The sequence below is a fragment of the Centropristis striata genome, chromosome 8 (genome assembly GCF_030273125.1).
Source record: "Centropristis striata isolate RG_2023a ecotype Rhode Island chromosome 8, C.striata_1.0, whole genome shotgun sequence".
NCBI classification, from domain to species: domain Eukaryota; kingdom Metazoa; phylum Chordata; class Actinopteri; order Perciformes; family Serranidae; genus Centropristis; species Centropristis striata.
Genome location: NC_081524.1, coordinates 14793510 through 14808665, shown reverse-complemented (window position 1 = coordinate 14808665; position 15156 = coordinate 14793510). Strand labels below are relative to the sequence as shown.

Sequence of the window (15156 nt, the reverse complement as noted above, 5' to 3'; positions counted from 1 at the left end):
TGACATTTACTTGTAACTGATCCAAGGAAAACAGACATCGACTGGTATCAGGATGCAGTGAGGGTATAAAACTCACTCCTGTTCACTGTTAAGCACAACATCCAGACACAGACTCAAAGGTAAGATCGATCCAACGCAAGATAGATCAAATGATTGTGACTGCACTGCACACTGGTAGTTATTAGCAAAACAACAGCATTTGATATATCATATTTAAAGTAACATTTCATTTGGTGTCTTTTTCTTTGTGTTTGTATCAGATGGCATTTTTTCTTCTCCTGGTGATGCTGGCAACATGTGCTGCAGTTCCTGAAAGTAAGAAATATATATTCTTTATGTAATAAAGGGAATACAAAAAAGATTTTTGACAATAAAGTTATGTGCACAATAGACATGAAACAATTATATCATTGCATTGGGGGAAAACGTAAAATATATGTATAAATTACTTACTTAAGTTCATCTATTGTGCTTGTGATGATGAATCAAATTGTTTCTTCTCATGATATGAGAATTTTATTGAACTCTCTTAAACTGAACTTACTTTTTTTGAATGTTTGAATGGTCATATTAGTACCAAATATTTGTCACATTAAAATGAAAAAAAAAAAAAAAATAGGAGACCACATCTGAAATATTTACTTACTCAAGCATCTCTTCATTTTTATTGAGGAAAACATCTCTGCTAAATATCTGAGTGTTGTGTACTATATGTCTTAAATGCCATTTTTCTTCCTTCTTTTTTTCATAGATCTGTCGGATAAAATGTTGACTTTCCCACAGAAAACCAAGACAGCTAATGTAAGACTGACCACGTTGATCAAGGATTTCAGTGCTGTAACTGTCTGTCTCAGGTAGTGTTTTTTGAATTGAAAATGCAAAAAAATAATGCAGCATATCTCTGACTATAAAAGTATCATATTTTATTTCTTTATTCTTTCAATGCCTGCAGATTCATTACGGACCTTGACAGAGCCCATTCACTTTTCTCTCTGTCCACACGTCATCATCACAATGCCTTCCTGATATTCTGGACGGCATCAAAAGATGAGTGTGCGGTCTATGTCGGCAACACTTTTGCAACATTTGGAATAAAGGACTACAAGCCGAACGAGTGGCACTCTATTTGCTCCACATGGGATGCTGCGTCTGGTCTGGTGCAGCTGTGGTTGGATGGAAAGCCCTCAACTAGGAAATACGTTGGTGGACCAAGAATCACTTATCCCATTGTTATCCTCGGGCAGGTAAACAATATTGCTTATATAATTCCATAAATGTGTCTGAATCAGTGCTGAAGTTTGTTTCATTTTATGTCTGTAAAAGTTTTGATTACAAAATAAAAATTATACAGCATACAAATGTTGGTAACACTTTACAATAACCATCATTTATAAATGGTCAACAGATAGTTTATGAATGTTTAATCATCATTTATAAACCGTATATAGGCCATTTAGAATGGTAAATACATAATTTATTAATGTTTAACTAACCAAATCATTAATAAATGGCAAATAGATGGTATATTAATGTAAAAGTTTATAGTTACTTTACCAATAACAAACAATTAAATTATAATTAATAGTTTTAGTTGCACTGATTATAACATTTTTAACACCATATTAAGTATGTTAATGATTTTGAAATTATTCATATACCTTTAAGAAATTGGTTGAATACATTTAACGATTAAATATGTAGTAAATGGTTAATAATTGGTTTATAAACCATCTATAAAGATTACTTAGTTGGTTATTGTAAATTGTTACCCATTAACATACTTAATATGGTGTTAAAAATGTTAGAATCAGTGCAACTAAAACTATTAATAAACTAATAATTGTAATGTAATTGTTTGTTAATGGTAAAGTAACTATAAACTTACATTAATATACCATCTATTTGCCATTTATAAATGATTTAGTTAGTTAAACATTAATAAATTATGTATTTACCATTATAAATGGCTTTAAATCTTTGAATGCTTTATTTCGGCTACAAAAAACAACAAAAATCAAAAACAAAACAAAACAAAGACAAAATAAAATCATGTTTTTTACAAAAGAATCCATCAGACAGCAACCGAAAAAGGAATAGGCTGAAGCCCCAAGGCTTATTTTTGCCTCTCCTGTACTATCTACATGTTTATATACGGTTTATAAATGATGATTAAACATTAATAAATGATGGTTATTGTAAAGTGTTACCCAAATGTTTTTATCTCAACTCTGTAATGACTACAGGAGCAGGATTCCTATGGTGGAAGCTTTCACATTGATCAGTCTTTCGTCGGCATGCTGTCTGATGTCCACATGTGGAACCACGTCCTCTCCCCCTGTGAGATCCAGCGCTACATGGATGATCTAAACTTCCGTCCAGGGAATGCGCTCAACTGGGGGGCGCTGGAGTGCAGAGTCACTGGAAGAGTGCTGAACGAAGACAAACAAGTGCCCTGTTTCCTCTCGTCCCACTAAAACAAGCATTATAATGCTCCACAAAGGGTCTTTTCTTCTGCTTGCTTTGTTTAGCTTCAAATGTGCAACTGGAGTCCTGTCTCATGCACTGCAAAAAAGCCAACTTGTATTTTTTGGCCTAAAACAGTGATTTAAGTTGGTAAAACTTGGAAATATAAATTACTGACATTTAGGGCAATAATGTAAGTTAGCACAACAAAGGAAGCCAGTTGTCTGCTCAAAAACAAGTTGGTGAGTTGTTGTTACTTATATTTTTAAGTTGGGGTTCACAACAAGGGACAATAGTTCTGCTAACTCTTATTTCTTTGTTGTGAAATTCGGTCATTAGCGAAAAGCTAGCGGCTAACTGAAGCTAGCGGCTAGCTGATGCTATCGGCTAACTGATGCTAGCGGCTAACTGATGCTAGCGGCTAACTGATGCTAGCGGCGCTGCTTGTTACAGCTACAAGAGTAGCCATTAGCGTATCAATGCTAACTCAAAATTGTGGTCGCAACATTAGCTGACATTTCATAGCGGCGTTACAATCGTGCCAGAGAAATTCAGAGTTGAGCAAACTCAAAAACAAAACTTAAAATATTTAGTTTAATTGTCCAACTTAAAATGTTATCGAAGTTTGTTGCCTTGAAATTTTGAGTTCACCCAACTTTTCTTTTTTTGCAGTGTGTCCGCATAGTGACGTAAACATTTAACAATATTCAGCACATCAGTGGAGGGCAGGGGGGCCCTGAAAATGTAGCATCTCTTGATAACAGCTCAACTAGCCGTGATGCAACATATTTCTTTTGATGTGTTTCATGTTTCAGAGGCTCGATCCAGCTTTGTACATTACATGTATCTACTGTAGCCAATAGGAAATCATGTGGTCCGTATAAAGACACGGGTAGTTCTTGGGTTGCTACATCAGTGTCTTTGAGGGATTCATTTCCACTTGGTTTGGGGGCGCCCTTGCTTTTTAAAATCTTTTTTATCTTAAACCCTGGAAAGAAAAAAAACAATGTAACCAAACTATGATTAAGAAAAAAGCTTTCCATTTCAAATGTAACTTTAAAAATAAATTTCTTTGCATGAATAATTCATTGTCTTTTCTTCTATTTCATCTCCTGATTTAAAATATTTTCACCCAATTGTACAAAATGATATATATATATGTAGCCAGACGGGATATGACTGTCATTAACATGCATTGTAGCGAAATCCGTGTCAGTTTCACGGAAATTTGAGCGAATCCGTGGCTATTTCACGGATTTCTGTGAGATCATGTTGACCATTCAGTGCTTTATATAGCCAGCAGCAGTATTTGTTAAGTATGTGTTACTTGTTTAAACGCAATCACCGCTCAAACTACTTTTAGTATGATCAGAAAGAAACGGCTCTGCTGAACGCATTGATGTATGTTTCATGTCTGTAGTAAAAAAAAAAAATGTGAACAAGATTGCAGGTTAGAAAACTATCTTTTTTCTGTTTTCTTCAAGAAAATGTCTGGTCCTAGTTAACATTAGTCTCTATGGGACAGTTGGTGGGAGTTGTTGTCACTATAGCCTCATCTGTCCAATTGAACAAGCAGGAATTCCTGCAATCTGCCCAAAAATGTATTAAGATTTATTAAGATTAAGAGTAAAAGTTGTGGGAACCAGCACAGGTTTTTTCAGAAAGATTTCTACCGAATGATGAGGTGAATCTCCTTAGAAAATATATATCATATCAAACACTCGATTAGGTACTCGTTATTCATTAAAAATCTAGCTGAAGATGAAAAATAATAAGTATGGTGAAGATTAGAAAGTGTGCCTTATACCTATGGTGCATATCTGTAAGCTGTTACATAGGTTAGCTGACTACAATCTACAATACGGATGGAAAAGGCTTCAGATGTCTGTAAATAATGCAACATTCCTTTAATTTGCATGTATATGTGATGCTTTGATCTTACCTTGAATCCCGTGTCACAGAGTTGTCTGCAGCAGTATATGGAGTTGTGACTTTTATACTTTGGTTGATTCCTAATTATGGTGTGTTTTTTTCTCTTTTTATCTCTTTCCTTGTTTGCAGTTTATGGCTTCAGATTCCAGTAAATTACTCATGTAGAATATAAACTGAAGCTTTAAAAACTGACTCATAAGGAAAATTACACTTATCAAAATAGTATTGTGTTCTGTAAGTTGAATTACACGATTTATATTGTGATATATATATATCTAAATATATTGCAGTTTGGAAAGTCTGTGGTAAACAGGAAGTTGGCTGAACAGTTCCTCGGAGCAAAGATGAATATCGAAATTACATCTGGAAATAACAGGATGTTAGAGAATAGCTATTCTCAGAAAACAAGATTGCATCAAATTCCTAGACCACACCAAGAGGACACATGGCTACATGCACGTAGGCATACACACAGATGAAGACTGTATATAAGGAGATGCTTCTCTAAGTATATCAGCTCTGTCTTGTGCAACAAGTTTGCTCCTCAAATGTTATATCTTTGCCTTTGTCCATACTTTGAGTCACTTTACTAATTTTTGTATCTACATCTGTTACAACAACAGACTTTGAACTTAGTCACTAAAAACAGACAAATACACAGTTACATTTAATAATGAAAGTAGGTGTTTTAACCACTCTGTTAGCATGCCTACAAGGGGGTCATGTCAGTCTGTTAGCAAATCTGATATACAGGCTGCACCATAAAAAAGCCAACTTGTATTTTTTGGCCTAAAACAGTGATTTCATTTGGTAGAACTTGGAAATATAAATTATTGACATTTAGGGCAATAATGTAAGTTAGCACAACAAAGGAAGCCAGTTGTCTGCTCAAAAACAAGTTGGTGAGTTGTTGTTACTTATATCTTTAAGTTGGGGTTCACAACAAGGGACAATAGTTCTGATAACTCTTATTTCTTTGTTGTGAAATTTGGTCATTAGCGAAAGCTAGCGGCTAACTGATGCTAGCGGCTAGCTGATGCTATCGGCTAACTGATGCTAGCGGCTAGCTGATGCTATCGGCTAACTGATGCTAGCGGCTAACTGATGCTAGCGGCGCTGCTTGTTACAGCTACATAGGGTTGCCAACTCCCCGAAAAATAAATAAGGGACACTTCATTGGCAGGGCCGGCCGACCCGATTGCCTTCACCCATCCTGGCGTGGTGGAATTTTTTAGCCCCTTTTTTGTAGGTAAAATTATTTTTTAACAATTTGACTCGAACCTGAATTGAATTAGATACATATTTTTGTGTGACATGAATACATAGAAAACAAATGATTATCCAGCAATTCACTTTAACACAAAATAACAATTAGCCTGTTTTTCAAACATGTAGTGGAGTTTGATGATAACAATTTGATTCACTCCTTTAGTTGGCTTTTAAAATGCAGCATGTATGCAATTGAATGGCCATTTTGGAAGATTATAGCATTCCATAATTCCAAATTGGTTCAGTAAAAAGGCATTAAATTCATGTCATGAACACATGGGGACCTGGTCTTCAACAATGACCTGGAGTTTGCTGAGAACAAATTGATGTATTTATTTTATTGGAGCAGCATGAATACAATTGAATGGCTATTTTGGAGTCATGCAGCTGACAAACGGGCCGTAAAGTGCAATGTGATTGCGCACTAAAATTTAAAGTGCAGATGGCGTGACCGCAGTACTGGAAGCATGTTGTTTCAGATCAGTCAGTCCACCACGGGTAAAGATAGCCGGCACAACGTGCAGTGTGCTTTATAGATGTTATCACGCACTTTTTCCACCCAGGTGCTTCCTTTTACCCATTCTTCAGTATTTTTGCATCCTTTTCTGTTTTTTTCTCGGAGGGGTACTAGACACATTGCTGCTCGAAGGTGTATCGCCCCGTAAAGCAGTGTCAGCGTCTGTGTCACTGTCACCTCCGCATGCTGCTTTGTTGTCTTCTGCTCTCTTCTCCTCGACCAATGGGATGAGCGTATTCTGTATCGTCATACTCGTGTGTGAATAAGCTGTCAGCTCATTGGTCACAGAGCAGGACGGGCCTGGGAACAAGTTTACCGTAAGTTTACATATAAAGCGCCCTGTTATTAAATTTTCATTGCCATTTACTGACAATTTTTTGACTGTCACAATAATACGGGACAAAGTGCGTCCCTTTTCACCTCAATACGGGACGGGTGCTTTTGTTTCTAAATACGGGACGATTCCGTTTTTCAAGGGACGGTTGGCAACCCTACAGCTACAAGAGAAGCCTTTAGCGTATCAATGCTAACTTGTGGTCTCAACATTAGCTGACATTTATAGCGGCTTTACAATCGTGCCAGAGAAATTCAGAGTTGAGCAAACTCAAAAACAAAACTTAAAATATTTAGTTTAATTGTCCAACTTAAAATTTTATCGAAGTTTGTTGCCTTGAAATTTTGAGTTCACCCAACTTTTCTTTTGCAGCAGTGTGGCTTTCAGCTGGATCTCAAGTAGCTCAACAGACATTTGTATGTTGTACATGAAAAACTTGTGTCAAGATTCCTTTTAAATGTCAAGGTGGATTTGCACTGTGTTAAATAAAGAATTTTTGCAATCTACCATTGCATTCTTTCAACACTTTGGTAGAAGTCGGTCAGTCATGCTACAGTGAAAGGCATCATCTGTCTCAAGGCCTGCAACTTTCCTGCTTCAACATTATATTTTGTTATGTTTTATGGAAGAGATGCCTGTCTTCATTAGGAGAGTCTGTATGTGAGCAGTTATTACTGCTCCACATTCATGTTGCATGTATGCATCCATGTAACCTTTCTGTACCAGACAGGTCATTTATAAGCAGCCTCATTGATTATGTTACATGTTATATGCAATAGATATTATTCTGTATTTAATAAATGTGTTTTATTTCTTTAATCACTGTGTCTAAGTGTCTAAGCATTAAAAGCTTTCAGAATCTGCAGCTGATCTCAAATTCACAAGTTTGAAATGACAAGTCATTTCCTCATTAAAGTAGATTAATTTTTTTTCAAGATGTCTTTTTTAATTTTAAAATATAATTATATTCATGAGCACTTTTACTTCTTCCTGAGTGGATACAATTATAAAGTAACAACACTTTTTTCATTTTGTTTTTAGGAAAAAAAATCACATTTTATTTACAATTTTCTTATTTACATAATTTCACTGGTTAGCTTACAAGTGAATAAGTAAGCAAGTGGACACATCAACACACAGCTGATCTCATGAACAAATAAAGCAAAAGATAATATAAAAACATTTTTTTAAAGAATCTTTAAAAAAGATTAAGTAAATTATAATTATAATTTTTGTTGTTTTTTATTCTTTCATTAATGATTTTTTTTTAAATCCACATTTTTTTCAACTTTTTTTAAAACAGTTATTCTGTCCATCTTCTACCAGCACTCTTCCTACAATCTGGAACTCCAGCGCTCTCCAGTTGAGCATGTTTCCCGGACTGAAGTTTAGATAAGACGCATAGTCCTGGATCTGACAGGGGGAGAGGACGTGGTCCCACATGTGGACATCAGACAGCATGCCAACGAAAGACTGATTAATGTCAAAGCCTCCCCCAAAGGAATCCTGCTCCTGTGACATTTGACATAAGAGATAACATCTGTATTATATGATGCATTCAGAATGCTACAATGTATTGTTTGAACACATGCCAAAAATTACAAAATAGTGATTAAACACACATATTCGCTGCTGAGTTATATGAAAAGATTATTACCAACCAGACTGGTATTGATCTTCTCATCTACTTTGCAGCAAAACAATTATAATAATCATCATCATATTACCCACAGTGTCGAACCATTCCAATAAATTAAAATAAAGTGCTTAAAACCTGTACCTGTCCTAAAACAATTATAATCGGGCCGCTGATGTGGGATCCAGTGCTGAGGGATTTCCTGCTTGAGGGCTTTCCGTCTAACCACAGCTGTGCTAGTCCAGTCGCTGAATCCCACGTGGTACAAATTGAGTGCCACGTGTTCAGTTTGTAGTCCTGCCCTCCAAATACTACAGCGTTATTTCTGATTGCAAACTCAATCTCATCGGTAGTAGCACGCTTGTAAATCGAAATGTCATTATCAAGAGAAGGTGTGGCCAAAGAGAAAAAGTTGTATGTTCTGCGGAGGTCTGTGAAGGACCTGTAGGGATGACAAATACATTATTATAGATGATTATTTCTACTGTTAGAGGAGCAGTTGTTTCATTCATTTTGCATATTCAACACTACCTGAGACAGACGGTAACAGCCTTCAGAATCTGTCTTGATGTTGTCAGCCTCACCTGAGCTGAGTTAGTTGCTTGCGGGAAGGTGAACATTTTACCTGACAGGTCTGTTTTAAAATGGGAATGAAAGTTTAAATCACGAAGTGAAAAGACAATACTATAATACAAGAAATTAATTCTTCAAAACCAAAAACAGCATTCAACATGTTTTGCCTTGTTATTGCTATTAATATGAAGCAAATTTTTGTTTCATCCATGTTAATTTAGGAAAAACACGACTGAGATTGAAGGTAACAAAAGTCCAAAGAAAACAAACTGCTGTAACACAGATACACCTGAATGTTTTAATTCTTGTGATGTTTAATTTTTGTTTTCTTCTTGATACCTTGAGGAACGGCAGCACATGCTGTCAGCATCAGCAGTAGGAGATACAAGGCCATCTAATATAGAGACAAATACACACACAATACTGAGAGTTGATCATAATATCAATAATGATAATAATAATAATAATAATAATAATAATAACTACAAAATTTCCTCTGGGGAAATTCTGAAAGGGCCACGGGGGCTACTGCCGGTGTGTGTACACTATGATGAGATTCTTCAGAGATTTCAAACTATGCCCTTTAACCTCAAAATGTGTGTGTGTGTGTGTGTGAGAGTACGTGTATTTGTGTGTGTGTGTGTGTGTAGCGAAAATCGCATAAAGTAACCTGTGTGTGTGTGTGTGTGTGTGTGTGTGTGTGCGTGTGTGTGTGCGTTTGTGTTTGAAGCATGTGTATGCATGTGTGAGGAGTGTGCGCATTTACGCGCATGTGTGTGTGTGTGTGTGTATCTGTAACTGTAATTACATCAAAGATCAAAGGCAATCAGATCAAAGCAATCAACAGAAATAACTGACACCTGTTGCAGAGACAGCAGAGGTGGACAGACTGAAATTTCTGGCCTCGAACAGAAAGCATTTTTGGCAAAACCACAATACCTATCATTGATCCGACTTCACTTTGAGCGTCCTGAGTTCTTCCTGAAGGTCTACCCTTTTTTTCTTTTTTTATAGAAAAATGAAAAAATAGCTTTGTTAGAGCGATCTAAAAAAACTTTTTTTTTGCGTTTTTAATATGGGAGCCAATGAGGCTGTTGGTGGTGTTGGTGGATCATCTTTGCGTCGTACGCCCAAACTATAACTCTGACAGCTTTACCAGAGGATTGTGAGTGAGAAGACAAATTTTCCTACATTTCTATGTATAAATTATTTCTGTAGAGTGGAATTTGCAGCCTGGAGCGCAGTTTTAAAATTTATTTTTTGACAATTTTTTCTCTCCCTCTACACTCTGGCGATGATGTCACACACTGTGACACGAACATTCCGTGCAATACACACCCATTATAATCTCAGAATTTCTCCAAAAATGATCATGGTCATTGAACAGGGATTGATAAAAAACTATATGACCTATCGAAACGTGGATTAATACACCGATACACAAGACTTGTGTCTACTGTTTAAAGTTTAAATGGAGTCTCTAGGTGAAATTATGCCGGAGGAGTAGACGTTTAAAAATCTCCAATTATTGTTCTTTTTCGCTCATTTTTTTTCTGGCCGTCCCATTCATTTCAATGCAAAATTTTGGGCAGTTTTTCGCGACTTATGTCCCAAAAAATTTGTATTCTGTAGAGAGCACTGGTTCCTACAGCTATTGCTGTATGGGACCAGTGCTCGGTGCAATTGCCCCGAGGCCCTAATAATAATAATAATATAAAAATAGTAAGATAACAACACACAATACAGATGAGAAAAAGGTTCAAGGTCTGTATGCTAATAATACTAATAATGATAATCATGTTACATTCCTTTAATTTGTATGTGTATGTGATGCCTTGATCTTACCTTGAATCCAGAGAAAGTGTTATCTGCAGCAGTGTATGGAGTTGTGACTTTTATACTGTGGTTGTTTTCTTATTATGGTTATGGTGTGTTTTTTTCTTCTCTCCTTCCTTGTTTGCAATTTATGGCTTCAGATTCCAGTAAATTACTCATGTAGAATATTAACGGACTTTAAAAACTGTCTTATAAGGACAATTACACTTATCAAAATAGACTTTGAGCCCTTTAGTCACTATACAGAATTAAAAACAAACAAGACATGACAGATATCAACACATAATAAGGAGAACGGTAACACAACAACCAAAAAGTGCAGGAGTCAATGTGAGGTGTAATTTAAAAGACTTTTATTTAACAGTGCTTCAACCAAAAGGGTGCAAATAACGTTCACAAGAGGGTGGGACAAGGTGGTGGTGCCAAATAATTGAAATTAGTAAAACAAAACAAGGCCTGACTAAACTTGCATGCAACAAAAACAATCTCCCAAAAAAACCTAACTGACTTAAAATTGCACCAACAAATCAAATCCAAGCGTTACAGCACACAAAACACAAGTCTTACTTCTACCTTAGTGGATACAATTATAAAGTAACAATACTTTTTTTATTTTGTTTTTAAGATAAAAAAGTAAGTGAAATATTTCATATTTTTATTTACAATTTTCTCATTTACATAATTTCACTGGTTAGCTTACAAGTGAGTAAATAAACAAGTGAACACATTAACTGACAGCTGATCTCGTGAACAAATGAAGCTAAAGATAATATAAAAACAATAAAAAAAACAGTTTAAAAAAATAGTAAATTATAATTGTTTTTTTTCTTTGTTTTTTTTTTGTTTTTTAATTCTTCCTTTAATGATTAAAAAACAACAACAATTTTTCGACTTTGCTAATGTTTAAAAACAGTCCTTCTGCTCATCTTCTACCAGCACTCTTCCTACAGTCTGGAAACTTAGCGCTCTCCAGTTGAGCACATTTCCTGGGGGGAAGTTTAGATGAGACGTATAGTTCTGGATCTGACAGGGGGAGAGGACGTGGTCCCACATGTGGACATCAGACAGCATGCCAACGAAAGACTGATTAATGTCAAAGCCTCCACCGTAGGAATCCTGGTCCTGTGACATTTGACATAAGAGATAACATATGTATTATATGATGCATTCAGAATGCTACATTTTTTCTCATGTATTGAACACATTCAATGAATTACAAAAAATAGTGATGGAATGATTTGACATTTGGGGAAATACACATATTCACTGCTGAGAGTTAAATGAAAAGATTTTTTACCAATCAGACTGATATTGATCTTCTTATCTACTAAATATAATAATTATCATCATATTACCAACAGTGTTGAACTATTCCAATAAATTAAAATAAAGTGCTTAAAACCCGTACCTGTCCTAAAACAATTATAATAGGGCCGCTGATGTGGGATCCAGTGCTGAGGGATTTCCTGCTTGAGGGCTTTCCGTCTAACCACAGCTGTGCTAGTCCAGTCGCTGAATTCCACGTGGTACAAATTGAGTGCCACGTGTTCAGTTTGTGGTCCTGCCCTCCAAATATTACATTGTTATTTCTGATCGAAAACTCAATCTCATCATTAGCATACTTGTAAATCAAAATGTCATTGGAAACAGAAGGTGTGGCCAAAGAGAAAAAGCTGAGATCTCTGCGGAGGTCTGTGAAGGACCTGTAGGGATGACAAAAACATAATTATACATGATTATTTTTACTGTTAGAGAAGCTGTTGTTTCATTCTTTTTTCATATTCAACACTACCTGAGACAGACGGTAACAGCCCTCAGAACCTGTCTTGATGTTGTCAGCCTCACCTGAGCGGAGCTGGTTGGTTGCGGGAAGGTGAACATTTTACCTGACAGATCTTTTAAAAGAGGGAAAGTCAAAATCAGAATTGAAAAGTGAATTATATAGTATAACAAAATTCATTGCACAAATTAAACTGTTATTGCTGTTAAAATAAAGCAAATTTTTGTTTCAGGAAAAACACGACTTAAAGGTAACAAAGTGCAAAGAAAACAAACTGCTGTAACACAGATATACTTGCATGTTTTAATTCTTGTGATGTTTAATTTTTGTTTTCTTCTTGATATTTTTTACCTTGAGGAACGGCAGCACATGCTGTCAGCATCAGCAGTAGGAGATACAAGGCCATCTAATATAGAGACAAATACACACACAATACTGAGAGTTGATCATAATAAGATCAATAATGATAATAATAATATAAAAATAGTAAGATAACAACACACAATACAGATGAGAAAAAGGTTCAAGGTCTGTATATAATGCTAATAATAATAATCATTACATTCCTAAATTTGTATGTGTATGTGAAGCCTTGATCTTACCTTGAATCCTGAGTCACAGAGTTGTCTGCAGCAGTGTATGGAGTTGTGACTTTTATACTGTGGTTGCTTCCTAATTGTGGTTATTAACTGTATGTTTTTTTCTTCTCTCCTTCCTTGTTTGCAATTTATGGCTTCAGATTCCAGTAAATTGCCCATGTAGAATATTAACTGAAGCTTTAAAAACTGTCTTAAAAGGACAATTACACTTATCAAAATAGACTTTGAGCCCTTTAATCACTATACAGAATTAAAAACAAACAAGACATGACCGTTATCAACACAGTTTTATAATGAAAGTAGACATATTTTAACCATGCTGCTGGCATGCCTTGAAGGAGGTCATATCAATCTGTTGTTCAGTGCTCCACTGTGGCCTACTTGCTTTATATTAGTAAATCTGATACATGGGCTGAAATATTTAAAAAAAAACAATTGTATGAATTGCTATGAAGATTTGTACAAATATTTGTGGTTCCAAAACGATGCATCCCAAAACTTTGATTTCCCACTAACTTTGTGCCTACTGTAGTTCCACCAGCAGGTTCATCATTTTGTTTTTGAGTGAAATGGCATGGTGTTACGTCCCGTCTTAAAAACAATAAGGAGAACGGTAACACAACAACCAAAAAGTGCAGGAGTCAATGTGAGGTGTAAATTAAAAGACTTTTATTTAACAGTGCTTCAACCAAAAGGGTGCAAATAACGTTCACAAGAGGGTGGGACAAGGTGGTGCCAAATAATTGAAATTAGTAAAACAAAACAAGGCCTGACTAAACTAGTATGCAACAAAAATAATCTCCAAAAAAAACCTAACTAACTTATCTACAAATATTGTTAAGCAATAAATACATGTGTGGCACCAACCAATAACCCTAGTGTGCCTAACAGAAATTATCTAAGTGATGCGTTGTAAGGTACCCAACTTAGCTACGCTCCAACTTCACCACCACAAAATTGAACGAACAAATCAAATCTAAGTTTTACAGCACACAAAACACAAGTCTCACAAACAGAACAAGGACAAGATGGCCACCGGTGATCCTGACAATGGGCCTGTTTCAACTGGAACCTTCCTGACTGGCCAGCTCCACAGGTTGAAATCCGCTTTGGTGGATCCCATTCAAGTTGTTAACACCTGGGAAGGAAACAGAAAGGGGGTGAGGCAGAAACACAGACACAAACAGTCCTCTGGCACGTAACACATGGTAGATTGGCTCAATCTACCATGTGCTCCCCTGGCAGTAAAGCCTTATCTCATTTCCTCGTGCATCAAGGACAAACTGCCCACGTGCAGTTATTTATTATAATTATCATATCTCTTAGAATTTCACAACCCCAATATAAACATCCGGAATACGCAGTGTGCATCGTTCCAACATGGTCTCACAGGAATCCGTGAAATAGCCACGGATTTGCTTAACTCAAAATCCGTGGAATAGCCACGGAATCACTCAAATTTCCATGAAACTGACACGGATTTCGCTACAATGCAAGTTAATGACAGTCATATCCCGTGGCTATTCCAACATACAAAGTGATTATGTACATTCACTGAGTGAATATTTAGAAAATAAAACATATATTTCTCACTAGAAATGTGATCAAAATCCATTTTTATGCAGAAACTAAGTCAAAATATTGATTTTTTCACTAAAAATGAGAGAACTGTCCGCCATGTTTTTAGTTCTGACTGCTGGGACCTTGAAAGTCACGTGACTTGGAACAAACCAATAGGAACAAATATCCATGGAATAGCCACGGGATATGACTGTCATTAACTTGCAGTGTAGCGAAATCCGTGTCAGTTTCACGGAAATTTTGAGTGATTCTGTGGCTATTCCACGGATTCCTGTGAGACCAGGTTCCAACATTCATACGCCCATAATGCTGAAATAATTTGTTTTCAGACACAATCCTCTGTTAATTGAGGTTTAATTTTCATTGTAATATGTTTGAAAGAGAAGTTTTGACAAGAATAAATCACATTCCCACAATCATTCCATGGAAAGAGGTACAAAAAATATGGTAACACTTTACAATAACCATCATATATAAATGGTAAACAGATAGTTTATGAATGTTTAATCATCATTTATAAACCGTATATAAACCATTTAGAATGGCAAATACATAATTTATTAATTTCTAGCTAACCAAATCATTTATAAATGGCAAATAGATGGTATATTAATGTAAAAGTTTATAGTTACTTTA

At 35.8% G+C, this 15156-nt stretch overlaps 3 protein-coding genes across 3 annotated transcripts; 1 reads left to right on the top strand and 2 right to left on the bottom strand.

The window, feature by feature from the left end:
* Positions 1–2547, top strand: LOC131976976 (serum amyloid P-component-like). Its single transcript, XM_059340210.1, has 5 exons — positions 1–119; positions 261–315; positions 752–854; positions 953–1244; positions 2244–2547. The coding sequence occupies exons 2-5, from the start codon at positions 261–263 to the stop codon at positions 2472–2474; spliced, it is 681 nt and encodes a 226-aa protein (XP_059196193.1). The 5' UTR covers positions 1–119; the 3' UTR covers positions 2475–2547.
* A 5252-nt stretch (positions 2548–7799) lies between these two features.
* LOC131976215 (C-reactive protein-like) lies at positions 7800–9118 on the bottom strand. The gene is made up of 4 exons (XM_059339138.1): positions 9064–9118; positions 8683–8785; positions 8296–8593; positions 7800–8027 (listed from the first exon to the last, which is right to left on the bottom strand). The coding sequence occupies exons 1-4, from the start codon at positions 9116–9118 to the stop codon at positions 7800–7802; spliced, it is 684 nt and encodes a 227-aa protein (XP_059195121.1).
* Positions 9119–11463: 2345 nt separating this feature from the next.
* Positions 11464–13011, bottom strand: LOC131976978 (C-reactive protein-like). Its single transcript, XM_059340212.1, has 5 exons — positions 12943–13011; positions 12692–12746; positions 12353–12455; positions 11969–12263; positions 11464–11682 (listed from the first exon to the last, which is right to left on the bottom strand). Exons 2-5 carry the CDS (start codon positions 12744–12746, stop codon positions 11464–11466), a joined length of 672 nt encoding a protein of 223 aa, XP_059196195.1. The 5' UTR covers positions 12943–13011.
* Between the last annotated feature and the right edge of the window lie 2145 nt (positions 13012–15156).